Here is a 27,379-nt window from a genome sequence, read left to right as displayed (position 1 = left end):
AGAAAAAGTCGATTCAATGACATATTGTGATACTTCATTGTACAATCCTTAAATCGATTCCAAATGGATCCGATTCAATTTTTAAAATATTTTTTTACAAAAATTAATTAGTTACATTCACTGTTGTCATGACTTTTAAAAAAATCTCAATTATATTTCATACAATTGTGCTCTTTTGAAAGTGTAGTTGACTGTATTATTAGGAGGAATTATTGATAAACTGCAATATATCATCCATTGTTTTAGTATTGAGATATATTAAATCGTGACATGCGAATCATATTATGTATCGTATCGTCAGACTCAAGGCAATGCACACCCCTAGTGCTGACCTGTACTTTCTCAAAATTAAGCAGTGTGTATTCTCAGTGATAAGTGACTACTGTGAGAGAAGAGCATATGAGAGCACTATACATATTTGTTACATTCAAGTAATCACTGACCTAATTTCATATTTGAGTTGGTACTAAGTCAGGGAATATAATAGTGCTCAGTAGTTTAATTCAAGTTCCAACCAGCGCTTCAGTTGTTGTATCCTTGAACAAGACACTTCACCCACCTATATGTGAATGTGGTATGTCTGAGTGAATGGTGCAGATGGGCAGCTGTGACTGTCAGTCTTTAAGTTTCCAAAAAGTGCTACATAAATTAAATGCTGTTTTGTGATTACTTTGTATGGAAAACTGGTCAGTATCTCAATGTTGTGCTGGAAAAGATACTTTACATTCAGTACTGCACATCAGGGGCATCCAAACAATGACCCGGTGAAAAAGGTTTGGACGGTTCTATTGTACATTTACCAGTAAACAATTAAGGCTTGACTAAAACGTGTAAAACCCATCATCACCATTAAAAGTGGCATCATTTATTTTAACTAAGTGAAATAAAATCACAGATACTGCCACAACTATAACAAAACAATGCAACAATTTCTAAATCTAAAACTCAATCCTGCAGATGTCCACGGCTCACTGAAAGCACTACTGCAACGGTCCATTTGAAAAACAGATGTCCGCAGATGGATTACTGGGAGAGACAGCACTTATTTCATGCCGTGATTTACCTACTGCCCCCATTATAAAGCAATCCAGCAGGAATGCAAGGCTCAATGCTTTGTCAGGTAACATTAAAGTGATACTCCTCAGATGTTAAACCTGATTTTGGAGGCTTTGAACTTGTACTTTTTTGGGCTGCATGCTGCATTTTGATTGATATTGATCACGGGGTTGTTTTAAATCCACCTTCTGACTTCAAATCTTATCCAAATGCTACACTATAATAAAATATCCCATATTATTGAGAAATCGGCAGCTCATAAGAATGTCAAGGTTGAAAAAGTGGATTGGAAGATGATGAAACAGAGCTGATATGGGCTTGGTTTGTTGGCGTCATTGATAGCATGTGCTCAAAATGCTGTATTATTAGATTTGGTTGTTTGAAGTTTGGGTATCAAAATTAGATGTTTCTTGAACGATTGACAGTTATATTTTAAGGTTTGGTTGAACATGTTTTTGAATCAATACAAATAATGCATTGGATTTCTATTTACTCAAAGGGCTAAAAATGGCATAATTCATTCCTGCTGAAAGGTTGGCAAGATACTTTTGTAACAACAACTACTTCTGGTGTAGACTGAGGTTGCCAATCTACACCACTGGCCCCTCCACTCACTCACACACCACATTCATACACATGTGAGAAGGGTGAAGTGTCTTGCCCAAAGACACAACAACATCAATTTGAATGGTGAATGTTCTAACCACTGAGCTACTCTTGCCCATATTCAGTACTTTCTTACGTTTGGTTTGGCATAAATTTAGATTTGTTAGAAAGCTTTATTTTGGATATTTTGGATGTAATTTGGAGCCAACCAAGTCCTTGGGCAAGGCACTTCAACTTCTCTTACAATGTGTGTACACTGGTCTAATGACAGATGTTATTAGAGAATGGGAGAGAGGTTCCTTGATGTTAAGCACTACTACCAGTTATAGTATGTCTCTTATATGGAATGAATTTTAAGAAAATTGTGTAACTTATATAATATTTCTATGATGGCAGTTTTTTCTTGGAAAATCTCCACACTATATAAGCAAAACAGATTTCTAAAAACTAAAAATCCAAGCAATACTTGGGTTGGGTGTTGTCTGCACCGAGAAAAACCCTTAACTAAAACATTCAAGTCATCGGAGAGCAGGATGAAGTTGAGGTTTTATTTTTAATGCTACATCTAAATATCAAAGTGGCGCTTCAGATTCCAGACCCTCGCTCATTTACTATACATCAATCCTGCTCATTTTCTCAGCTGGAGAAATACAGGGCTAAAAACACATGAGGATAGGGCCAACAATGGAGTGTGTAAGGTTGATATCGCATTCACGTTCCCCTGGCCTCAGATAAAAGCCACATAGAGGAAGTAGTGGTCATTAACATTCAGCCTGACTGTCTTCTCCTCTGGGCGCTTTCCTCCAGGAGCATAGGCCAAGAGAAGTTAAGGAATTTGTCATGGGGTTTGTGGTTCTGACTATGCATGGCTTCATTGTAGGAATAAAAAATAATAAGTAGGAAGAATTTAAAAGTGCACAATGTAACTTTTCTGGTGGTGTTCTCTACCAGTTTGTCTCTCCGGAGATGCTCTTACTTTGCCTGGAATGTTCCACAGTAAGGCATTAAATGTATATACGATTCTTAGTGTGAATGGGGTCACGTCTTGACCTGAACGTCTCAGGTAAAGCAATAACAACTCCCTGGAAATAAGCAAGTGGCAGACTCTCCATCGGAACAGTTCCATAGTGCACTTTTAACTATGTGAGTTAACCCAAAGCTATAATAAATCACTCTTCAGTAGGGCTGTAACAATAACCGAAATATCGTGATATCTTATCGTTAAAGTTCTCACAGTAATAGCGTGGACCATCACAATATATTGAATTCCAAGTGTCTTTGCTTAAATTAAGAGTTATGGTGCAGCAATAGCTAAAAAAACAGAGAACTACAAAGACCATGATCTTTTGCTCCATTTAAGCGTAGACTACAAGAAGAAATAACATTTCTGAGCACTTTAAAGTCTTAGTTCTATGGATTAAGTCTTGTCAAGCCATTTTAAGAGGAAAAAGTAGCATATTTTTAGCTTTAGTAGTTAGCTTAGTTTAGTAACAGTTTTAGCTGTTTTGCCTCCACAAAATACTGCAATAAATATCATACTGTGAGATGTATATCGTGAAAATATCATACAGAGAGATTTGGATATTGTTATATTCCTAATAGTGAGTCTCCCCACCATATCGTGAGCTTTCCCACGATATCACAATAAATATCGTATCATGAGGTTCATACCGTGATGATATTGGTATCGTGAGACTTGGATATCGTTACACCCCTACTCTTCAGTGGTATTTAAAGACTTGTAAACCTACCTTGAGATCAGTATCATCATGTATAAGTACAGTATAACAATGCAATACAATACAGACACAAAAGCATATATTTTTGACACCCAAACATTTGTAAATTCAAGTGTTGTTCAGTATTATCTTTGGTGGAACAAATAATACACATGTGTATATATATATATATATATATATATATATATATATATATATATATATATATACATTGTATATATTTATATGTGTGTGTATATATATATATATATATATGGACATAGCTATCCCGCTACCATGTTCCAAATAGGAAGTGAGCATGGGTGCGTTTCCAGCTCCATCGGTTCACTTCAATTCACTTTGTATTGAGTCCACTTCTTTATACTTTCTATGATAAATATTATAAATTATAAACTGCCAATTCTTATACCCCAGACAAAACAGACATTAGTATTTTGATTTGCAGCCATTATTTACCTACCACATAAACACCCACATCCCTTAAGACTTGAGCACATATATCACCTTTATAATCACTCCACAATCTCTGGTGGCACCTGTGTATTACTCTTTCTGTTTGACTCCCATCCAGATCCTTTCTATTGAAGCTGCTCTAGTCTACTGTTTACTGTATGCACCACTCGCCTATGAAACAGCTGCTGTGGTTTAACATAAATCATTTGGCTCTCCCTCCCTGCTCGTCCCCCGAGGTCTGGGAAACAAACTCAGTGTCGCGCGGTGTGAACGGGGCCCTCCAGATGTTAGCCCGGGGCCCGTACAGCTCCGCGCGAGTAGGAGGCCGACCCCCAGCTGGGCATGCAGTGGAGAGGGGCGGGCATGTAAGCCAGAGATAGTGTTACGAATGTGCTAGAAGATGACGCTATAGTAGGATATGTGTGTACAGAGGAGCCCAAGGACAAGCCACTGTGGGAATCTGCTGGAGAAGATAAGGAAGCTGGGGGACTGTCAGCTGGTGGTGCAACCCGAGATATGTGCTGTAATATGGTGGGTGAATATATAGACTGTATAGGGAGATGTACTTACTTATTCCATGCTTGTCTCAGCTTCTTCGCACTGTAAACTGTGAAGCGATCTGCAAGGAGAGATGGAGAGTGGGCTAGGTTAACATACATGCAAAAATTCTTCTTCAGCACAACCAAAAGATATAGAACAAATAACTCAAATAATCAAATAATGAGTTTACAGTGGATTTTTACATGAGACCTCTTGAGTGATTCCACAGGACAGATTCGTGGAAAGGCGACCCTGCTCACTTCAGTGTACAAGAGTTAACTAAAGCTATCTGGTGTTTATAAATGTTTACATCACTGTGATTGATTAAATATACCTGTCACTCACTCTGAGCATGCTGGAGGCTGGACAATAGAAGTGGGTGGTGGTAGGTGTCTGATTTTGACAATAGAAAAGCTTCAAACGAATAAAGCAGAGCATCATGATATGGTGATCTGACCAAAATAGCAGATTGTCAAAGGGATCAGACCATGACTCCATTTCATTGCCATATTGCCTTACCACACACAGTAAGAATGCATGTTTTTCTTGGTATTTTTAGAAAGAAAAACAAAAAACATCTGAAACTGAATAAATGCAGGATATATAAGTTTAATGCCACACTGTGGAAAATTCAAAGTAAAAACACCTTCATGGAAACAAGCACGTGGCTGATCCTCCACCAGAAAAGTAAACATCACCTATAATGTAAAAGCAAAATGCGTATATTTGTATATTTTTTTGTATCTTGTTGTTTGTCAATATTTTAATTAGAAAAAAGGTACAAATGATTTCAATAATTTATAGATTTGGGAGGTGCATATTCCATCTTGTACTCAAATCGAAAAAGTGAGCTTGCCTTGTGCCAAAAATCTACAATTAACTCCAGTGCCATTACAGTCCATATGTTCCACAGCAGCTGGTCTGGCCTCACCTGTGAACCGTAACAGAGTAAGTGGAAGTAAATGAATCATCCTGACCTCTGCCTTAAAGCACTCGGCAATGATGTGCTGATTGTAAACTAACACAGGTGCTCTTTGTTAAACGCTCAGTGCGGAGTGTAGCCCTGAGCCAGTCCACAGTTACATCACTAAAATGGTATCCAGTTGTTTTTCGTATAATGACATTCACCTGCGTGTTGATATAACAGCATCTGCGTAGGATCTGAGTGTGTTCTTTTTTTTTTACTGTGGTCAAAAAAATTATTATGAGTAGTTTTCTGTCCAAAATGCACTTGACTAATTCTTGATGTGGGATGAGTCTCTGGCTATATTATAAAGTCATATCTGTGAAGTACTGTGGTGAGATGCGCTCATTAAACCGAGAGAGGAGCCCGGGCCAGAACTGCCATGTGGAGGACACAGAGGAGCACGAAGCATGTGCCAACTGTCCGGCCAATGTCCAACCATACAGCCACCCAGAGAGACACAGAGAGAGAGAGGGGGGAGAGGAGGAGAGGGGGAGAGAGAGAGAGAGAGAAGAGAGAGAGAGAGAGAGAGAGAGAGAGAGAGAGAGGGAGAGAGAAAGAATGAAGAGAGAGAAAGAGAAAGATGAAGAGAAGAGAAGAGATGAGAGAGAAAAGAAGAGGGAGAGAGAGAGGAGAGACAAGGGGAGAAAGAATGAGAGAGAGAGAGAGAGAGAGAGAAGAGAGAGAAGAGAGAGAGAGAGGAGAGAAGGAAAGAGAGAGAGGAAAGAGAATGAGAGAGAATTACAAACAGAGAGAAGAGAAGAAATACAGAAGAGGGAGAGAGAGAGGGAGGGGAGGAAGAGAGAGAGAAGAGAGGAGAGAGAATGAGAGAGAGAGAAGAGAAGAGAGAGGAGGAGAAGAGGAGAGAGAGAGAGAGAGAACAGAGAGAGAGAGAGAATGAGAGAGAGAGAATAAATGAAAAGAGAGAAGAGGAGAGAGGGGAAGAGAGAGAGAGAGAGAGAGAAGAGAGAGGAGAGAGAGAGAGAGGGAGAGGAGAGAGAGAGAGAGAGAGAGGGAGAAAGAGAATGATGGAGAGAGAAGAGGAGAGAGGGGGGAGAGAGAGACAATGATATGGAGGAAGAGAGACAGAATAATCCACTATCTGCCAACCACACAACTGTCAGTCCAAAGTTCAGAGGCTGCCAGGGTCCTGGAGAAGTGCCAAGACTGGACACAGGGAGGCCCAGAGTGAAGCCAGAAATAGACAAGGAACAAGGAACGGAGGAGAAATATGTGGCATTTTTACATGTTGTTTTTCTCATATGGAGAAAGCTGGAAAATTAAATCCTGGAGTTGTAGCAAAATTGACATTGCACTTAAAATATACTGCTCAAACTTCAAAACTGTGTAAAAAAAAGTTGCATACATTTGTCAAATTTGATCTATGAAAGGGATTTTTTCCATATAGAATCATTTATGTAAGCATATGCAATCATGTTATGATTGCATATGCTTACATAAATGATTCATATACAGTACACATCTATAGAGTATAAAATATCTGGTGTGTTGATGGAAAGCGTTGGTCAACATCCAAACCCACCATGGCTAAAGACTTGTAAAACTGAGGCGATACTGCCATCTGGTGGGCATTTCTTGTATGGACCAATAATGGGTAAAGATTGGCTGGTGATTTAGAAGACATATTACACAAAATCAACTTTTACAAGCTTTGTGTTTTAATGATAATTCCTTCTCACTAGAGTTCTGCTCTACATTTGATGCTATGATTTTTATTTTATTTTTTTGTTTTAATTCAGACTGTGTAATACATGTACAATTCTAAAATACCATGTCACCTTTTCAACAATGAAAATACCAGTTTTAAAAATAAGCCATTTTAGAGCAATATCACAGCTAACAATTAACAAAAAGTAGAACTAGTTATGGTGCATTGTGTAACTGGTGGAGGGTTCGTCAAATTCTTTTCTCATGGAGATGTCATTGCTTTGTTTGGAATGTTTCACAGTATGGCTTGGTCTTCAACCAGACCAAGTTACAGGTCAGATCTGTGGAGAGGCAACCCAGCTTACAGGAAGAATATATGTTTTGCTAGGTATTTTGGAGCTATAAAAATACCTGTAATTTAATAAATGTAAGGTAGAGCTGTTTAATGTCATACTGTGGAACATTCCAGGTGGAGTGCAATGACGTATCCACAGAAACAAGCAGGTGACAGATCCACAAACAAAAAGTTATAGTGCATCTTCAATACTAAATTCCCCAAAAACATAATATGTCTTCTTTAAAATAGCCATTATTATCATGATCACATTTCACTGAACATTTGTATTCATCCAGAGGAGATGGTCGTGGTCATGTGATGCCTCCAGGACTGTCCCAGGACATCTCTCTGACCCTCCTGGTGCACCCTGTCAGCTGGAGCTCTCTCTGCCTCTGTTCACCGAGCATCTAAAAAGGCCTAATGAGCTCCCACAGGGCACCACATGTTCCTCTCCCTCCACACACACACATACACACACACTCACACTCACACAAACACGCACACACCCCGTACCCCTCATCCTGCCTCTGATTCAACACCATGCTGCTGGCACTGGTCTGTGACTGCAGAGTGTGAACAAGGATGTCTCTTCTAACTTCAATCAGATGAACTCGGACTAAGCATACCCGCATGATTAACAGTGTGAAGTGACTGAGAAATAGTAGTAAATGTTACTAGTGCATCAAAATGTACACAAGTTTTTAACTATATTTTACTATACAGACAGTTAGTCTATTTTCCCTAATATCCAAAACATTATGCTATTGAAAATTACAATAGAATTAATTTTAGTGACATCATGGGAAAAGTTTTTTTTTTTTTTTATTGCAGGGTCCCTATCTATCCAGTTAAAATACGCACAAAGATGGAGAATGTATGGAATGATTCACACTATGTCACTGAACTTCCATCAGTTACAAGTACATGTGTGTTTACTGTGTACAAATACATTGAAAAAAACAAGCATTCTAAAGTGAGCTGGGTCACCTCTCCACAAACCTGACCAGTAACTCAGGTGGAACCACTTGCTTGTCACATGGAGATAGATAAAAATTTAAATAAATGGAACATGTCAGGTAAAGCATCAATATTAGACCATCCAAGGGAAATTTTCAAATTTCCCATAGTGATACTTTAAAGAAATGCATTGGGTATAGTTCTACCTCCTAAGTTAACAACTGAGAGATAGCATTACTCTTAGTATTTTGAATATATAAGAGCAGAATGACATTAAATGAAAACTGAATTTATTAGCTCATTACCTGGCTTGAAGTGAGGCAATGAGTTCACACCAGGCCAAGTATCTTCAGAAGGAGTTCCCAGGACCTAGAACACAACAGACATATGACAAACATTATTAAACTATAGTTTTCCTTATAAAAAACAGATATTTTTTAAAAGGTGTATTGTGTAATTTTTCTGTTTTTCTCCATGGAGATGTTATTGCTTTGTATGGAATGTTTCACAGTATGGCATTAAACCTTTTTATTTTCATGGAAACCAAACCAAGATACAGGTCAGATCTGTGGAGAGGAATCCCCGCTCACAGTCAGAATACATGTTTTTCTATGTATTTTTGAGCTATAAAACCACATGTAATTTAAGGTACCGTAACGTAAGGTATAGATGTTTAATGTCATAATGTGGAATATTCCAGGCAGAGCAATGACATATCCATAGAAACAAGCATAGAACCCCCCTCCCATTGTACACCTTTAAGTTAAGAGGAAATGCACATCTACAATATGAATACTGACTTTAAGAGTACTTTGTTACATTGGTTTTATTTCAACATTACTCAAGACCATAACTCCTGACATGCTCCACATATTCTGGGAGGCGCCCCGCTGCTTGGACAACAGTTGGACGGAGTAGATCTTTTATGGAAATGCTGGCCCAGCTCTCATGCACTCAGTTGGGGTTTATGATGACACAGAGCAGAGCAGCGGACATGCCTTCTCCATGATCCATCACTCTCAGCACTGTAATAGTTTCCAGATCTAACGGCTGTTTCCAGGCTGCTTAAGAAAGTACTGGTTTGGACTGGCCAGCTGGGAGAATACACGGGCGGAGGTGGGCTGTGATGTCACGCATATGAATCGAATATGGAAAGACTGGTAATAAAAAATGAATAGCAAAAGGTAAGAAAAAGGTACGAAAACTGATAGAAAATGAGTAGTGGATGTGTGTAGATGGGAGTATAGTTAGTAACATGAAGAGATTTTGAAAGAGGGCGTTAAATTATATGGGTTAAGTTGTGAAAAGGGATTCTGGTTCTGACTTTTTCCTACTTCTTCCTTTCAAATATTGATTTACTTCAAAATTATTGTTTCATGACCATTTATTATGCATTTTTAAATGTTTAAAATAAAAAAAAGTTATCGCATCAAGTTTGTAGATGTGAGAGAAGGTTTATTATGGGCTGAGAGTCTGAAATGAAAAAATAAATAAATAAAATGCAGCCACTTTGGTTACTTTACATAGTCATTCAAGTACACAGTATGTATTATTGTATTGCAGAATTCACACTAGTAAAATACTACCAGTCAATAATGTTGCTGCCAATGCTGCAATATCCACAAATCCCCATTAGAGGGCAGTAAAACGCTATGAAACAGTCCCCAGACTCAAAGTAGGGCTGTATTTTAAAATGTTATAACTTAGATTAAATAAAACACTATTTCCTGTCTATGCTTCAAATGCAACACTTTTGTTCACATAATTACATTTTTTAATTCAAAGATCCGGTCAGTATTTATTGACGTTACTGAAGCCCCATCTGCTTGTCATTATGAAGGCCATTATAGAGGTCACTGGCACTAAAGCTGATGTGTGAAGGACATAAAAACCCAAGTGAATTTACATGCCCTGAGTAAATTATCACACAGCTCAGCCCTCAGTTGTTTTCATTAATGCAGAACACTTTTTCCTTGGTGTGATTCTAAAACACAGGAAGCCATTTTGTTTGTAGTCTCTGGTCACTTGTTGTGAATGTAAATAAGTTATAGAGCGGCACATTAGCGAGTCTCGTCTCAGTGCAGATGTGTAATCCACCTGCATACCGATGCCTGAAGGGTTTAATTGGTGTCAGACATGTTTGGAACAACAAGTCTACAATGCTATAGAGGTGTTCGTAATCACTATGCTTTCCTTTTTCCATACTTTAATTACAAGTAAATACAAGCAGGCTGTACACAAACCTTAACATTTTAGAAGTAAAGGTGCTAATATTTAAATTATATAGAAGAAATAGACCTATATTTGGACCTATATTTGCACTTTTTAGCATATCAGCTATTCGTCATTTATCTCCAGTACAGGCCAATATTTTGTTTTGGCTGAACTGCTGCCTAAAAATACCTATAAATCTTTAGTTGAAAACTTGAGTGCAAAGAGATAACTGTACAAAATGTGACTGCACAATTCTCTTTTACGTCTTTTAGCCGGTTTTACGGATACAAAAAGAGCTGTGGGTTAGTTTTAAGTAAAGTTAAATGGCATAAATTGGGAAAAAATAATCAATATCGGCCTACGTATCTGCTCAAAATATAATATAATATATAAAAAAAAAAAAAAAAAATGGTCGATTGAATAGTGTCATTCAAGACACTTAAAAGAGACTTACAGTGTATGATTCATTCACTCCACACTTGGTGGTGGTAAGGTCACTAAGCTACTATTGCTGCCCTGGGAAAGACTAACGGCACAAGGCTGCCAATCTGCACAGTCCATCCCTCTGACCACTGATCCCTCTCTTGGACATTCATACTTGGTGAAGTGTCTTGCCTAACCTTCTAATTTTTTATTTTATTTTTTTTAATGGCCTATATTTCACTATTTTCTAAATATAATGTTCCACCTTGTGATGTCATTTGGCAATACAGGAAGCGCTCCATTGTGTTTTAATACTCCATACACCTTAACTGTAATCATCTGAATAATTTCAGCCCTGTTAACTTGAAAACTACCCTTACATGATATTGCAAGATGGAAAAGAGCATTTTGAGCTCTGGAGATGTAGTCAGACTGATTATAAAGGGTTACTCAAACATGAATGAAACAAAACAGAACTTGAGGTATGTTTGTGAGGAAGTAACAACATTATCACATGGCTTAAAGCTCACAAGAGTCCATTTAGTATAATACAGGACCTTTAATTAACATATCCCAACCTTTGACAAAAAAATCTGCCGCTAGATTATGTAATAGACAGTAACCTAAAAGCTCAAAATCATCCCAAACCCATAAAAAAGCATGTTGTGTCCAGGAGTATAAAAGGACAGGGCTGCTTCTCTTTAGACCAGCAGACGCTGTGGGCTCCACAGGTGAGCTCGTGGCACACCCGGTGGTCAGGATGAGTTATAACGCCGCGAGGAGCAGTGGGAGTGTTAGGAGGTGATGGACTGAGGTCGCCTGCATTATTAATGAAGCTCAGAGTGGCTTTGGCTGGAGAGCACAGGTACTGAGGGGGAGGAAAGGGGGAGGAGAGGGTGAGGAAGAGGAGGAGCGTTTTTGTGGAGGTGGAGGAGGAAGTGGTTGTAAAGGTGAAATGGTGTACGGTGAGGGTCATCAGAACTTATCATGGACACATTTTTTATGGTTTTGTTTGACCTTTTGGGAGGTTCCATTGCTAGATAAATGCTTTGAGAAATCTTGCAGTATAGCTATATAGAAGAATACCATTACAGCATTTTTGTAAAATTAAAAAAAAAAAATACTAGTGAAAAATATATTAAAATATTTCCAGGACATGTTTTTTCAGCTCAAGAAGACAAATTAACAACCATCCAACATGACTTCTACATGATTGTATTCTATAAGTAATACATTTATCTGCTAATTGTGGCCATTCAAATTGCAATTTTTAATTTGTAAGTGACTTATTTTGCACTCCTAATTATAAATATATTAACATTTTCACACTGGGTACATGGGCAGTAAAATTAAGTAATTCAATAATTAGCTCCGAAAGATGGGAACATAAACACGCACCACTTATGGCAACTATATTAGTGGATTTTTAGAGTAAGTGTTGTATTTGGAAGACTAATAAAATTTACTGTAACTTTTTCAGTCTATGACCTTTTTCTCTTTTTTAGACTTTGACAAACTTTATTGATCTACAAGGGAAATTATTTGGACACAGTTACTCACTCACTCACCCATTTCAGTATAATAAAATAAGAGCAAAAAATAATAATGATAAAATTAATTCTAAATAAATAGAAAAATAGCAAGAGAGTGGTGTCTGCGATACATCAGTTTGCCCTTTTGCATATTTTTGTCAAAACCTGCACATAAAGAAATCTGATTAAGGTACTATATAATGTATGGGTCTGAAAACAAGGAAAGGATATTCAAATTTTTTGAGATGGACTAGTACTCAAATCAAATGTCACTGTTTATTTCAATAGTCTGATAACTACAGAAATCAGATAATGATCAGCTTTTGGCGTGCCTGTGAACACTGTGTGCCCTCCCTATATTCCCATAATAAGACTGTAGCCTATATAGCCATCTCTCAACACAAGTGATGCATGACGCTCGGTTGGACCCGGCCCCCCTCAAAGCATGCAGGCGTGTGCAGAGAGTGACAGATCAGAGAGAGTGAATTGCTGAGGAATTTCTCAGAGGTCAAAGTTCATGACCCCAAACTCGCAAGTGCACATTCTGCTGTATGTACACGCACCCGCCCCCTGCCGGATCTGTTACCGACCACCCACCCGCAAACACACACATGACCCCCACAGCATCACCGTGGAGATTTCTATTTACACAACTTATGTAGACAGACAGGCTCAAGATGGAGGAGGCACAGGAGATCTATAGGAGTCAATGTAAAAGCTGTGAATTATTGGAAGACCTTGTTAGAATCATGCTATTTATAGTTAAGAGGCTTTTAAATAGGCAAAATGAAGCTATAGTATATGTAAATCAGTCATCCAAAGAAAATACATGGTAGCCTCACATCAGTCTCTTATTTGGGTTGCCGGTTTCAATGCTAAAATCCAATTATTTTAAACCTAAAAGGACCTCTCTGATCTGAATCCTCAGCCCAGCTTCTGCAGCAAATCATTAATTTGTATATGCCCTCTATATGCATGTTAAAGGTGCACTGTGTAACTGTTCTGGTGGAGGGTCCACTACTTGCTTGTCTCCATGGAGATGTAATTGTTTTGTCTGGAATGTCCCAGTAAGGCTTTAAATGTAACCATCTTGCATTAATCAGTAACATTGTTTTTTATTGACCTAAAAACATGCATTCTTACTGTGACTGGGATTGCCTCTCCACAGGTCTGACATGTAACTTGGCCCTGTGGTAACACCTGCGGTCTCTGTTGAGATAAATAAGTGCAACGCTATACTGTGGAACATTCCAGGCAAGATCTTCATATAGAGAAGCAAGAGAGAAGCAGGTGTGAGATCCTCCACCTGAGAAGTTACACACAGTGCACCTTTGAGGGACAAGTAACTCAGGATCAGTTGTGGTTGTAGTAAAACCTTTTGTAAAACTTTAAGCGAGCAGTCTACATACACTTCCTATAAAATGTTATGGCAGCCTTTTACATGCAATTAAACCTGAGTGACGTACAGTGGGTGTGAATGAGCTCAGCCTTGACTTTCACAGCTGGAGTTTTAAGTAAATCCTTCAAGCTTTTTTTAGTGGGAGTCTCAAATCTTTGAAGTTGACGTGTCAGCAGCTTTTCTTATAGGACCCCTACTAGGCCTATGCACAGGCTCTGACATAATGGTGATGTTATTGAATCTTTCCAAGCACCAGCATGACAGAAGTTACTTGTTTTAGGCACCATTTTGAGGACTTTTTAAAACTCAAAAGATAGAATGTTTTGAATTGTGAATTTCTATAGTAACCGTTCCAATTTTATTTAGACTTAATGGTCCTATATTACACAAAATAGACTCTTGTGTCCTTTAAGCAATGTTAGAATGTTATTACTTGCCCCAAAACATACCTTTGTTTCATTCATACATGTTTGAGTAAATTTCAAATCAAAAGCTACATTTTATGTTTAGTACAATAGAGACTGGCAATTCCAGAGCTGAAATTATCCAAATGATTCAGTTTCAGAGAAGACCTTAGACAAAATATGTGTTAAACATGTGTAAATGAAAGAAAATACAAGTCCAGGTATGTTTTTGATGAGGCAACAATATTAGAACAGAGATCAGAAAACTGTAACCCATAGATTCTACAACTCAACTCTTCACCTGCACACAGCGTTCACCTCCTTTGTCCCTCTTCTTACTGTCCTAACTTTGACCTCCATATTTGACATCTCTGAGCAGAGTGGATTGGGGTCAGGCGTATCCGAATCACAGAAGCAAGAGATCAGCTGTTTCCCTGATCGTCCCAGAACAGGAATGCGACTCTATAAGCCCTGTCCCATCCTGTCCATGGGTCTGGGGGCAGATGGCGTGGCGGGGGGGCGGCTGTTGGCGAAATGGCATTATTCATGTCCTCAGAGGCGGATCAGCTAACACAGGCCTGGGATCAGTGCTCATAGCAAGAATAGGCTCTAATTAAAAAGCTCGGATGGGACTTTATACGACCTGACTGCGAACTGTTACTGCTGTTTGGAGGGCATTCAAGTTTAGAGTCACCAAAAGGGGTACCACACTAAAATAACTAGACCTTAATTAGTCTTAAAGGGTCCAGTCCTTAGTCTTTCGTCTTTACTTAGTCTTACGCTATTTTCTGATCTGTTATAACATTGTTTTCTCATCAAAAACATATCTGGAGCTGTGTTTTTGATTCATTCACACATGTTTTTGTTTCATTCACACAAATCTTGCATTTTCAGGTCTTCTTAACAGAAAACACTGCTCCACCTAGTGATGTCATGTGATAATGAGGAAATTCCATTTCGTTTTTAAACTCCATACACCTTCACCTGCACACACCCTTAATAAAAATAATAATAATAATGCATCAGTTTTATATAGCTCTTTTTTGGACACTCAAAGACGCTTTACAGAGCATTATTCATTCACTCCACACCCAGTGGTGGTAAGGTACTACTGTAGCCGCATCTGCCCTGGGGCAGACTGACAGAAGCAAGGCTGCCAATCTGCGCCATCGGCCCCTCCGACCACACACACACACCACTTTCATACTAGGCAATGAGGGTGAAGTGCCTTGCCTAAGGACACAACGACCCCCTTGTGGCACCTGATTTTCCCAGCGGTCTCCCATTCAAGTACTAACCAGGCCCGGCCCTGCTTAGCTTCTGAGATCTTACGGGATCAGGCTTTGACAAGACGGTATGGCCACAAACTTAACTTAACTTAACAAAAGGTGGAACAGATCATTTTGAGCTTTGGGGATGTAGACAGCCTAATAATTCAGGATTACTCAAACATGTGTGAATTACACAAAACACAATTTTGTGTAATTCAGACCTTTAAATTATAACTTCTAATAACCTTGATCTTATTTAATACAGCCAGTTAGCCAGGCTGGCACTACCTAGTGCCTCTGCACAATTTCATTTCTCTCCAGCGACTTGGTCACAAATCGGAATACATTAGATGGTTCACAAAAACCCCAGAAGTGCGAGTTTTGGCACCAGCCAATTAGCAAAAAGCCATATATTCTGTGTTGTCAACGACTCCCGAGATCAAGGATTTAAAGCTGCCATAAAGAGAATGTTTGGTGAATTTTATCAAAGGGAAAAACATTATTACCCTTTTTCCTATTTGGGATTTGGGGAAAGCTTAATAGACCAGTTAGCCCCGTTACCTGCACGTTCATATGTCATGACCACATAGCAGCGATTGGTTAAATGAAAAAAGTACCTGCCTACCCTCGAGTGAAAGAATTCTAACACTGCGAGGTCAGATGGTTTCTACGAAGTGAAACCAGCCGATGAATTGGGCTAACAGCCAATAGCCACGAGGTTGAATTGTTAACTTGATTTGTGATTTGTTAACAGATTTGTGTTGAAAACAAAACAAAACAAGGCACTCAACCCACATTAAGTCCCATTCAGACACACATATACTCTTATACACCAGTGGGGTTAATCTGTGGGAGCTGGAATCACAGTGCTAACCTGTGGCCCATGGATCTGACTGCGCTCCCAATTATGTTTTTTGTTGAGAGTGGGATTCAAACCACCAACTTTTGGATCAGAGGACACCAACTCTACCAACTGAGCTATTAGATACAGATCAGCACTAAGTGAGATCACCATTTCAATAAACCTAAATAGTTTTCCATGCAGTCTATTTATTGCACAGTGCAAGAAAAAGTGTCACGGTTATTAAAATTACTTCACATCCCTACAAACATCTTAATAGAGTTGATTTTGAGTTGCTGCCCTCTTGCTCTGTCTCCAAGGTTCCAGAGTACAGCTTTATTGGTCTTGTGAGCACTGAGTTAGCAAGTTCACAATAACTTTTCAAAGCTCTTTTGATGACCCATTTAAAGCTACGAAGAAAACCATTCTGCAGGTACAACAAATATCCCTGAGGTTAAAAGCAGCCAGTTCACTTCTTCCCCTCGATTTAAAAAGGACCAGCATTTTTTTTCCCTCAAACTGTGCTGTGGGCTCGTGTTTCTGTGACTGTGCTTTAAAATGGCTCTAAATCCACAGAGACTTTCGAAATGTCCAAAGTACAAAAAAAGCTTGCTTCGGGCACAGACCTCAGCATGGAACATTTTTGGTGATGGATACAGGCAAAAATGACTTTTACAGAAATATAAGTACAACTCAGATTCAGATAGACAGGGTTAAATCTATCCATTCAGAGTAATTGAAGCTGTCAATCAAATGATGAGAATGATGAGGATGAGAATTAATTAAAAATGAACTGAAGTGAACAACAACAGAAGTGAGGTCTTCAAAGTGCAAGTGCATTGATGTTTTTGCCTAAACAGAGAATGGACTATTAAAAGATGCCAATTACGTTTGACTACTTCCTATCATCATATACAGTAGCTAGAGCTGGAAGAGCAGTCTGTACAGTGCATGAATAAGAAATGGAGAGACTAAAACCATTGGGCTGGCTATATAACAAAAAATATTATTATTATTATGTTATAATAATATATATATTTTTTTTACTTGTATTGATTGATTGCAGTTTTTGCAAACAAACCAAAAATGTTATATTAATTCCCTGCAAAATAAACACAACAGGCTGATCACTGAGGATTAGAAATGACTGAATCTTGATTTTGATTAAAAAAAAAATTATAATAAATAATAATAACAAAAATCTTATTAATTGCACTGTCCTATGCTTAACTCTACACAGAAAGGCCATAAATAGTCCAGCAAATTAAACCAGCAACCCTATAGAGATGAGGCAAAAGCGCAAACAGCTATACCTGTGTGTCCCTATAAACCTATTGAATTCAATCGGTCATCACTAATAAATCCATTATTTAAAAAAAAAAAAACTGCCTGTGTGCCTCACTGTAATAAATTATAAAAATGAAAAACACTGTACATCAACTTCAACCTGACCAACACATCGCCACAAATAACTAATTCAGTTTCACCAACTCCAAGGTGATATTTTCTCCACAGCTGTCAAAATGGCACAGCTCATATTTCTGAAAGCACAACAGTTAGCTTGAGCGTGGCTAATGTGAGGAGGCAGTCTGTTGTCTTTTCAACTAGCAACACACCAGTCTCCTCTCGTGTGTGTATGTGTGTGTATGTGTGTGTTTATGTGTGTGTGTGTGTGTGTGTGCAGCGTGCTAACCTCTGCTCACAGTCCCATTTCCAGGAGATAGACCTGTCCACATTCATACACTTCTCTGGGAGGATGTAATCTGGGTGAGGTGACAGCTAGTTAAGCCCTGCTCTATGGTTTCACTTACACAGACAGCATGAGAGAGGGAGCAGAGTGTTAACTGTTACATAAATGTAAAGTGTATGGTGTCCAAGATGGTGTTTATCCACTGAGAGATCAGTACTATAGGAATACACTGTGAACAAGGGGTTACACAGGGGGTGCATATATTTGAAAGACACTGTTTTGGATAGAGGAAAACATCAAACATTTACTATATCACACAAAATTGATTATTGTAAGTTTTAAGTCATGTTAGAATCATCAAAAACATTTCTGGAGTTGTGTTTTGTTTGAGTAATCCTTAATTATTACTGTAGTCTGTTTGCATCTTCAAAGCTCAAAATGCTCAAAATAGTGGTAGTTTTCATCTTAACAACTACCTTTTACTTGTTGTTCATTAGATTTGGTCAATTCCGAGGCTGAAATCATCCAAATGATTCTAGTGAAGGTGTATGGAGTTTAAAAACACAATGGAGTACTTCCTATATTGCCACATGTCATCACAAGGTAGAACAAAGTTTTGAGAAAAGCCCTAAACACCTAAATGTGCAGAATTTCTGTGTTATTCGTGTTTTACAAGACAACTCTGGGTATGTTTTTGATGAATAAACGTTATAAGATAGATCAGAAAATAGCATAATACAGGCCCTTTAAAACAATGATGGCTTGTTTATGTATGGCTCTGTAGGCAAGGATGCGTTCACACATGCACATAAACCGCATCAAATTATTGGCAGAATTAAGAAGCTCCCAAATTAGCAGGTTATGCAAAAGGTAACAAATGTAGTGTAGAAGGAGAAATGTTTAATATAATTTTTAAATAACATAAAAAATATCCTTATATACTGCTGCTGTTGCCATGGTAAGTCATGAACTACTGAATTACTACAATGTCAGATAAAAGGGAAATATTTGACCTTTTTAGCAGCAATTTCTGTATTGTAAGTACAGAGGAATTGTCACTGCTATTTTTTATTCTGGTCTATTAATTATGTTCAGGCTTTGTCATATACTCTTACACACCTGTCTACAGTGCTGGTTGGGGGTCCACACATTTTATCTGATTTTAAACTGTCAATGACTAAACATGGCATAATTACACAGACGTTGTTATTGTATTTGTTTGGGGGTCAGATTGGGGCAGATTGTGTCAGATAGTTACTGGTTCAGATGCTCATGGGGAGAAGACTTGATAACAGAGTACAGTTTTAGCAATGGGTAATTTCACACCGAGGAGATGCCCTGAGCTCTGTATCACACAGACAGCCCATTCATTATGAGGAGGCTAAAGACCCTCTCACACACAGCCTGTAATTAACTACCCATGTGATAGGGATAAAATCAATCTCAAACTCATGCAATATACAAGAAAGAGCCCCCATTAAAAGATCAAGGGCTAATTAATACCAAAATACTGTTAACACATTAGCTGGATTCTGTATCTGCTAGGTGAATATCTGCAAACTTTAAAATAAAGTATAGTTGAAATATAGACAGGGTAAGTTGGGCTCTTTTTAAAATTAGACGGAAAAAAGATAAAACATGAACAGTAAGTGAAAGGTTGAATACTTGTGTGGGCCTAACTCTACACAACTGAACACCAAATTACTCAACAAAGGCATCCATCTAACCTTAAAGTATTCTTAAGATCTTTCTATTAAAGGTGCACTATGTAACTTTTTGGTTGGGGGTCCATCACCTGCTTGTTTCTATGTTTATGTCATTGCACTGCCTGGATTGTCCCACAGTATGACATTAAACAACCATTCTGACTGTGATCGGGGTTGTCTCTCCACAGATCTGACCTGTAAGAGGGTCTGATTTGATCTCCTTGCAAATAGAAAGGTTTAATACCATACTGTGAAACATTCCAAAAAAAGCAATAATATCTCCATGGAGAATAGTATTTGATGGGCCTTCCACCAGAAAAGTATCTAATCTGATTCGAATCAAATAGCTATTGTTCTGACAAGTACTGTGATTAGATTTGCGGTATTTAAAAAGTAGGAATTTGTTCACGTAGCAGTGCACATTATTGTAAACAACTCCACGCTGAAATGTGAACTGAATAAATACAAGTAAACCATTAATTTCAGAAGATTGTAGAAGCCTAAACACAGGCACAACAAAAGTCTGTTCGATAAAAGAGAGGATATTTTGTTCTTAGTAGAGGACATTCTGTTATCTAAATAATTGCAGCTTTTACAATGTAATGGTTGTGCCATACTTAAATTGTGATTTTGATTTCATTTTGATGGATGGTGCAGCTCTATGAAGTAGTTTAAATGCATCTGAGAACTCTCCCAAGTGACAGGGCAAAATGAAAATGCTCTCCCAGAATGCAGAGTCAAAATGTACTATATATTTTTAAACCCAGCACTGTGGAGTATGAAATATAACATCTAATGGTAAAATGTTGTAGAAGACTATAGCAAAAAAGTACTAGTTACTAGAAGTCACTCATACCTTAACAGCAAGAAGGTTCAACACACTCCAGTTTCCCTCATCAACCCAAAACATGCACCATTGGTCAAATCCTTCAGCTCAGACAGTCCTGACCAAGCCTAGCAACAACATCACAGAGATGGGTCCCTGGACACCCACGGCTGCTGATGAAATCCCCCAGTGGTGTGGATGGGATGGGTCAAATGCAGAGGACACATTTCCCCATGGGGGCAAAAAAGAGCACCTCCTATCACAAAATATTGCGTTAACTTTACCGCCTGGCATACTTTTCCATTGCCCTAAACCACCCCATTCACACAGTTTCTTTCCCCTGACTTTTTATAATTGTCACTTCATTCCAATCCTCAAGACTCAAACCTGACAGCTGGCAGTATTAAAGTGCGGGTCACTCCCTGGCATTACGCTGCGTTGGATGTGCCCGCTCAGGACTTGGCAGGAGGCCTCTCAAATGCTGATGGAGACTGACCTTTGCTTCAAGCTCCGAGACCTTTAGGAAGCTCCTGACTGCACATAATTCACTGATGATGCCCCACACAGACACACAGACACACAGACGCACAGAGCCCCAGCATTTGTGAGCAGAGCCTGGCAGATAGCGTGGCATACGGGCAGGGCTAGGCAGAGCAGCTGGGATGGATGGAAATGTCAGCATCAGGCTAACTGTGACAGGTAGGCTAATTCTCAGATCACGCGCTACTTCTCAGAGCGGAGCATTTCCATATTCAACAGGGTTTGTACCTCGGGCTGACAGGTGAACGTGATCCGGTGAGAGAGAGAGAGAGAAAGAGAGAAAGAGACAGAAAGAGAGAGAGTGGGGTCGAGGGCTGAGGAACGGAGAACAGCAAAGGTCTGGGCCATCTGTCAGTGCAATGAATGTTTCAGATGAGATAAACAAAAGGTGCATTTGAATAAAAGAAAAGGTGTTTGCAGAAAACAGCGCTCACTCTAAGGATCTGTCAGAGTTTATTCCTGCAAGACTCTGAATATGAAATGATACGAGGTGTTCAGTTTTTTGCAGAGTAAGGTGTTATGCAAGTAAACTTTTTGAACTGAGTGATACAGTAGATCCTGTTATAATATATGACACCATTTTATAATGACTACACCTTAATAAGTCTTAATAAATCATATACTAAAAATGTGTTTACGAATGATACCAGCTTAGTAAATAAAAGGGAAGGGGTAAGGAGTTTAGAATATTAATTAAAGGTTCTATATTATGCACAACTGACTCGTGTGAGTATTAAGTAATGTTAGAATGTTTTTACCTCCTCAAAAACATACCTAGAGTTCATTATTCTCTGTTCCACCTTGTGATGTCATGAAGCTGTAGTTTTCAAGTAAAGGAACAGTCTGGAATTTTGGACATAGGACTTCATTTCCTAGTTAGGAAGTGTGTGAGAGATGTGTGGAGACACTTTTTAAAATATTCCATTTAGTCCTTGTATTTCCAGAGGTTGTTGGTGCTAGGCTAGTGCTAATGCTACTAAAAAACAGTCTTACCCACTCCACAAAGCACCCGAAGCAAATCTATGTTTATGCCACATTGTCGATGTGAATGTCTGTGTTGATAGAATAATTTTGGAAGTAAAACCAACCATGCATTTGAAGGATTTATGTCTGAACAGCAACAGCGAGTTGTACTTCCTGATAGAAAGATTGGCAGCGGTGAATTGATATCACCTAGCACCTATATTACTGGCAAAGTAAAATCTCACTGCTGCTGAGAAAATAGTCCCTCAACATGCGACGATTCATGCGATGCAAGGATAGTCTGGTGTAATAACAGATTTGCTTCGGGTGCTTTGTGGAGTGGGTAAGACTGTTTTTAGTGGCAGGATAACTGTGGCCATTGACATGCACTAGCCTAGCAACAGCGAGTGTCTCCGACACTCTGGCTCACTAGGAAATGAGGTCCTATGTCCAAAATTCCAAATTCTCCTTTTAACAACTCCTTTTAACTTAAGTTCAGTAGACAATTCCAGGGCTGAAATGATCCAAATGATTCTAATGAAGGTGCATGGAGTTTATAAACACAACGGAGCACTTCCTGTATTACCACAAGACATCACAAGGTGGAACAGAGTGTTTTCTGTTTTAGAGAAAAACTCAGCCTAAATATGCAGTATTTTTGTGTTAAACATGTGTGAATGGAACAAAACACAACTCCAGGTCTGTTAGTGATAAGGAAAGAACATTATAACATAGATGAGAAAATATGGGCCTTTAAGTATTTAGTAGTTGTTATAAAGTGTTACCAAATACCTTGCAATAATCACCTCCAAACATTCTTATTCTTCCCCATTTAATCAATACTATGTGTGCTCCAGGGCAAATTACATCTACCAAACCCTATTGTTGAATACAAGATTCAGGTTATTAAATAAATCCTTTCCACCTCTCTCAATTGTTTATATCAGATTAAATTGAATTGTAACTGTCAAAGGAGTTGTTTCAAATAGAAAGTTTTGAATATCTTGTGTTGCATGAATAAAATTTAGTTTTTTTTTGTTTTTTTTTTTTGCAACAGTCACAACAGTAGCGTTTCACAATGTCACTTCTATTGTGGATTTATGGCTTTATTTATTGTCCATTCTTATTTTTTCTTCCCTTCTTACCAAAATGGTGGAGCAATCTTTGTGTTTGACAGATCCCTATTCATCTCACTTTGCCCCTGAGCCCCTTATATTTTATCTGGCGCCCGCTGAAAAGAGCTGAGCTGATACAGAGTCCAGGCAGGTAAAGCCCTCATTCAGGTATTCAGCCCATGTCTCTGTCCTTTTTGGTCTACAAGGGGACGAAATGGGGCGCTTCGTGGGGGGTTGAAGGGAGGGGGGATTCTGTGTGTCCTGCCAGCAGCTATCCCCACATCGGACCCCCTTCTTCCTTCTCTCTTTCTCTCTCCCTCCTCCTCCTCTTCTTCACTCCAACCATGTGGTCTTTGTGTCTGCTTTTCACACTGGAAATTTACCTCCGGGCCAAAAAGACAATCAATAAAAAGCGTTTTCCTCCATCTCCGGCTCTTCATCTGTTTTTTTTTTCACGCTCAAGAGAGAGAAGCTCCTACCTGCGGGCTTCATCCTACCTTTTCTCTCTTCTTCTTCGAAAATCCCTCCTTTCTCAGATGTATATCTTTAAGCCTTTAGGGCCCAGAGCCAAGAACAGCCTATTTCTTTGTCTTGTGTTTGACATCCTGCCTGACCCATCCTCTTCTCTGTAATTTTCAACATTAATTATTCAGCCCCTCAGCATATGAATCTAAATCCATTATGACTTCCCATGATTCTTGGCGCTTCAATTAAGAGATTGTGGAGGAAATTCGACAGAAAGATGGCAGATTTTCAGATTAAGGGATGTGCGAGCCTTACATTAGCTTAAAATATTTATGCCTCTCTTCTAGCCAAAGCACGGACCCATAAGTTTATGTAATCACCTAATGGAGACTGCATTGTACTCCTGTCATTTCACAGACAAAAGCATTTTTCTGGCTAAAATGGTTTTGAGGAGAGCTTCTTGTAGATTACAAAGCTCACAAGTCCCTCGGGGCAGACCAGTGCATTTATGCTGCAGATTCAGTTTGAGCCTGGCCTGAGTGCTTTGTTTTGGATGGGTTTATGGGAGCAGTCTGATGTGAGAGAGCGGCTACAGAGGTGCAAGGAGAGTGAGGGCATGTTCAGATCACAGCAACATATGTGCTATAGGACCTGCTGTGGTGGTGAGAATACCAACTGTACAGAAGTGTGACAAGAGCCGGAAGAATAGCACATCCTTGTCCTGTCACGATAAATACTATATCAAGTTATCGTTCAATACATAACAGAAACAATAATTTTTGGGGTCAATATTTATTGTGGGTACTTTTCTTTGGGCTAGGAAATATTTGGTTATTCTTCTGTGCTACAATGAGATTTGAAATTTGAAATTCTATGATTCATTATTGACACAAATTGCACTTCATAGTTTTATTATCGTCTGTATTTACTTCAACAGTATATCACATTTCAGCCTAGCCTAATGGCCTAGCAAATACATTCAGTTTGTATTCAATGGAGAAGCTTTCTCATGTTGCTCAGCTGTTTTTTTAATCCCCATAAAGCAAAAACTAGCTAACTTACCATGTAACATCCGCATACACATACAACAGACTCACAACAACAGCAACTGATGCACACACGCATTAATAATTGCAGTGACTTTAAAATGTCCACTATCTGTCTTTGTTTCCCAGTGTTTTTTCATCTATTTTAGTATTCACCCCACTCTTGTATAAGGCGCCCATAAAGCTTGCAACAACCCAAAACATCTTTGTCCAAGGAATATTACTTTCTCTACTATGCCATAAAAAAGCTGTGCCAGATGAGACAGGTGTTTGTCAGGTAAAAGCTAGCAGATCGCCCCGTCAGGACTCACCAGGAATATCCTCTCCAGCTGGTCCTGGATGTCCTTCATCCCAGGAAAGGCAGCCACTCCCTGGATCATTTCAATGAAAATGCAGCCAACACCCCTGGAACACAGAGGACAATATCGGTTAATTACACAACCTGTTACTGTTAGAATTGTTGTGGTAAATAATAAATTACATAAACTCGACTGGTAAGCTGGGAGAATTCAATACATAAAATAAAATGAAAGCAGCATTTTGAGAAACTAAGAAAATGTGTACAAAATAAATTTCAAGGTGCACTGTGTGACTTTCATGGGGTGGGTCCGCCAGCATCTAGTCTTTGTGATAGTGTTACTGCTTTCTCTGGAATATTCTTGCATCTGTGCATTCATTCAATTAAGGTTGTTTTATTGCTTATAAATAACTTGAAAAACATGCATTCTTACTGCAAGCATGGCCACCTGTCCATCTGGCCTGTAACTTAGCTTGCTAGCATTACAGGCTTGTTTTTATGGAAATAGACATAACTAACACCATACTGTGGCATATTCCAGGCAAAGCAATAGCATTTCCATGGAGACAAGCACTGAGCAGCAAGTAATGAACCCTCCACCAGCAAAGTTACACAGTGCACCTTTAACAAAGACTATAGGTTGTGATGCCTATAAACACTGAATCAGAGCATCTCCAAATTGCAGCACTACTCACAAAATTATCTGATTATTATTACTGATTATTCTTCAATATTTTTAACAATTCAATAATTTATTTGATGTTCAGAAAGTGTATTAATGATAAGATAATTATTTCAAACTAAATACATGCAGTAAATGTAGCAAAAAAACATAATTTCCCTGTAAAGTAGGTCAAAGTAAAATGCCAAAGAATACCACACATAATAGCACATTAAAAGAGCAGTCTAAACACAGGAAACCATTGTACCCTTGTTTCCTTTCAAGCCATTACATTGTATAGGCCCTGTAAGAGGCTGTTAGCGTGAGACATTAGCTGAGAGAGGACAGATATAGTCCAGATCCTGTGTTAGGGTTTGTGTCAGGGCTCATTTGTCAAACAGCGTATTCTCCACTGCACACACCAAGAAGCAGCAGACATTCAAGGAGAAATTACTACAAAGTCATTCCTCAAAAAAATCTCTCAATTTCTTATTTTATTCCATTATTTCAACACAGTAAAAAAAGAGAAAATGCCTCATCTATCTTGACACAGCAGTTGGCCCAGTGTGGTTGGTGGAGCGTGTAGAGGGCGTCTTTAGCTGAGCGGTGCATATTGGTCCAGACAGGGGTCACATTCAAAGCAGTGCGAGCATGCAGGCTACGACCTCGCTATGTTTGTTGAAACTTGAGATTCTCAGGCTTTTTCAGTTGGTGAAGAACGTGATGGGTGCAGGAAAGTCGAAAAGTTTGGCAGTAAAATGTTTGAATATGAATGGGAAAAGAAAAACAGAAGTTTTTTTTAAGAACAGCAAATATGGCGTGATACAATAGCTATAAGAACTTGCCTCTCCCTAGACACATCCATATATTTTTAAAATCATCTTTGTAAAGTTACACATGTCTTGAATAACAATTTGTGTTGAGGTGAAACAGCAACTATTAAATTTGTATGCACAAATTTAAGTATGCAAAATATTTTACAGTTTTACACTGCACTAAAGGACAAAATGGGACTAGGCTGGGTATCGTTTAAAGGAAAAAGCAGAACTGGTAAAAGTAGAAGCAAAAACTGGAAGCATTTTTTATTTATTTATTTATTTTTTTGTTATTCTTAATAATGATTAATATAGGGAAAAGTACTGGAAAAGGTATCACATTTCACTAGTATCAAAAGTAGGTATTATTGTATTAGTATAAATTTAATTGAAATGAAAAGAAATTGAAAGGTACCTAGCCCTAAATGTGACATAAATAATACATAATACTTTTAAATAGGGCTGGGCAATGTGAAGCAAAAAATATATCTCAATACATTTTGCTATATCTCGATATACGATATATATCTCGATATCTGTACAGGGAACATAACCCCCCAAAACTTCTGGAAAAACAAATATGCCAAATTCAACCATGTCTTCTTAAACTGAAGTAGAGGTTGGCAGTTCATATAGGAACAAAGTGCTTCTGCCACATTTAAGATTACGAAAAATCCCTAATTATATAAATAATAATTTAAATATTACAGTTAAAATAATTTTACTGTAAAATAAAAGAAATAATACATGTTGCCTTCTTTTCATTCATAAATAAAACAACTCAACTCAAGCTCATCTTTGCAATAACTCTGTTAACTGTACAATAACCATGAGCTCCTTTAGCAGAGGA

At 38.5% G+C, this 27,379-nt stretch overlaps 1 protein-coding gene and 1 pseudogene across 1 annotated transcript in view; both read right to left on the bottom strand.

Annotated features, from left to right (window-relative positions):
* Positions 1 to 27,379, bottom strand: part of cdk14 (cyclin-dependent kinase 14) — a 241,898-nt gene that overhangs the window by 68,463 nt on the left and 146,056 nt on the right. The window contains exons 10-12 of the mRNA XM_055163590.1: positions 25,067 to 25,160; positions 8,626 to 8,689; positions 4,425 to 4,473 (exon numbers count right to left, since the gene is read on the bottom strand). Of these exons, the coding sequence (XP_055019565.1) occupies positions 4,425 to 4,473; positions 8,626 to 8,689; positions 25,067 to 25,160 (207 nt within the window). The remainder of the gene's footprint in view (positions 1 to 4,424; positions 4,474 to 8,625; positions 8,690 to 25,066; positions 25,161 to 27,379) is intronic.
* LOC129411954 (5S ribosomal RNA) lies at positions 15,543 to 15,660 on the bottom strand (annotated as a pseudogene).

This window comes from Boleophthalmus pectinirostris, unplaced genomic scaffold (genome assembly GCF_026225935.1).
Source record: "Boleophthalmus pectinirostris isolate CB_2022bp ecotype Guang Dong unplaced genomic scaffold, ASM2622593v1 HiC_scaffold_6, whole genome shotgun sequence".
Taxonomy (NCBI): domain Eukaryota; kingdom Metazoa; phylum Chordata; class Actinopteri; order Gobiiformes; family Gobiidae; genus Boleophthalmus; species Boleophthalmus pectinirostris.
This window is presented reverse-complemented; position numbering and strand designations above follow the sequence as displayed.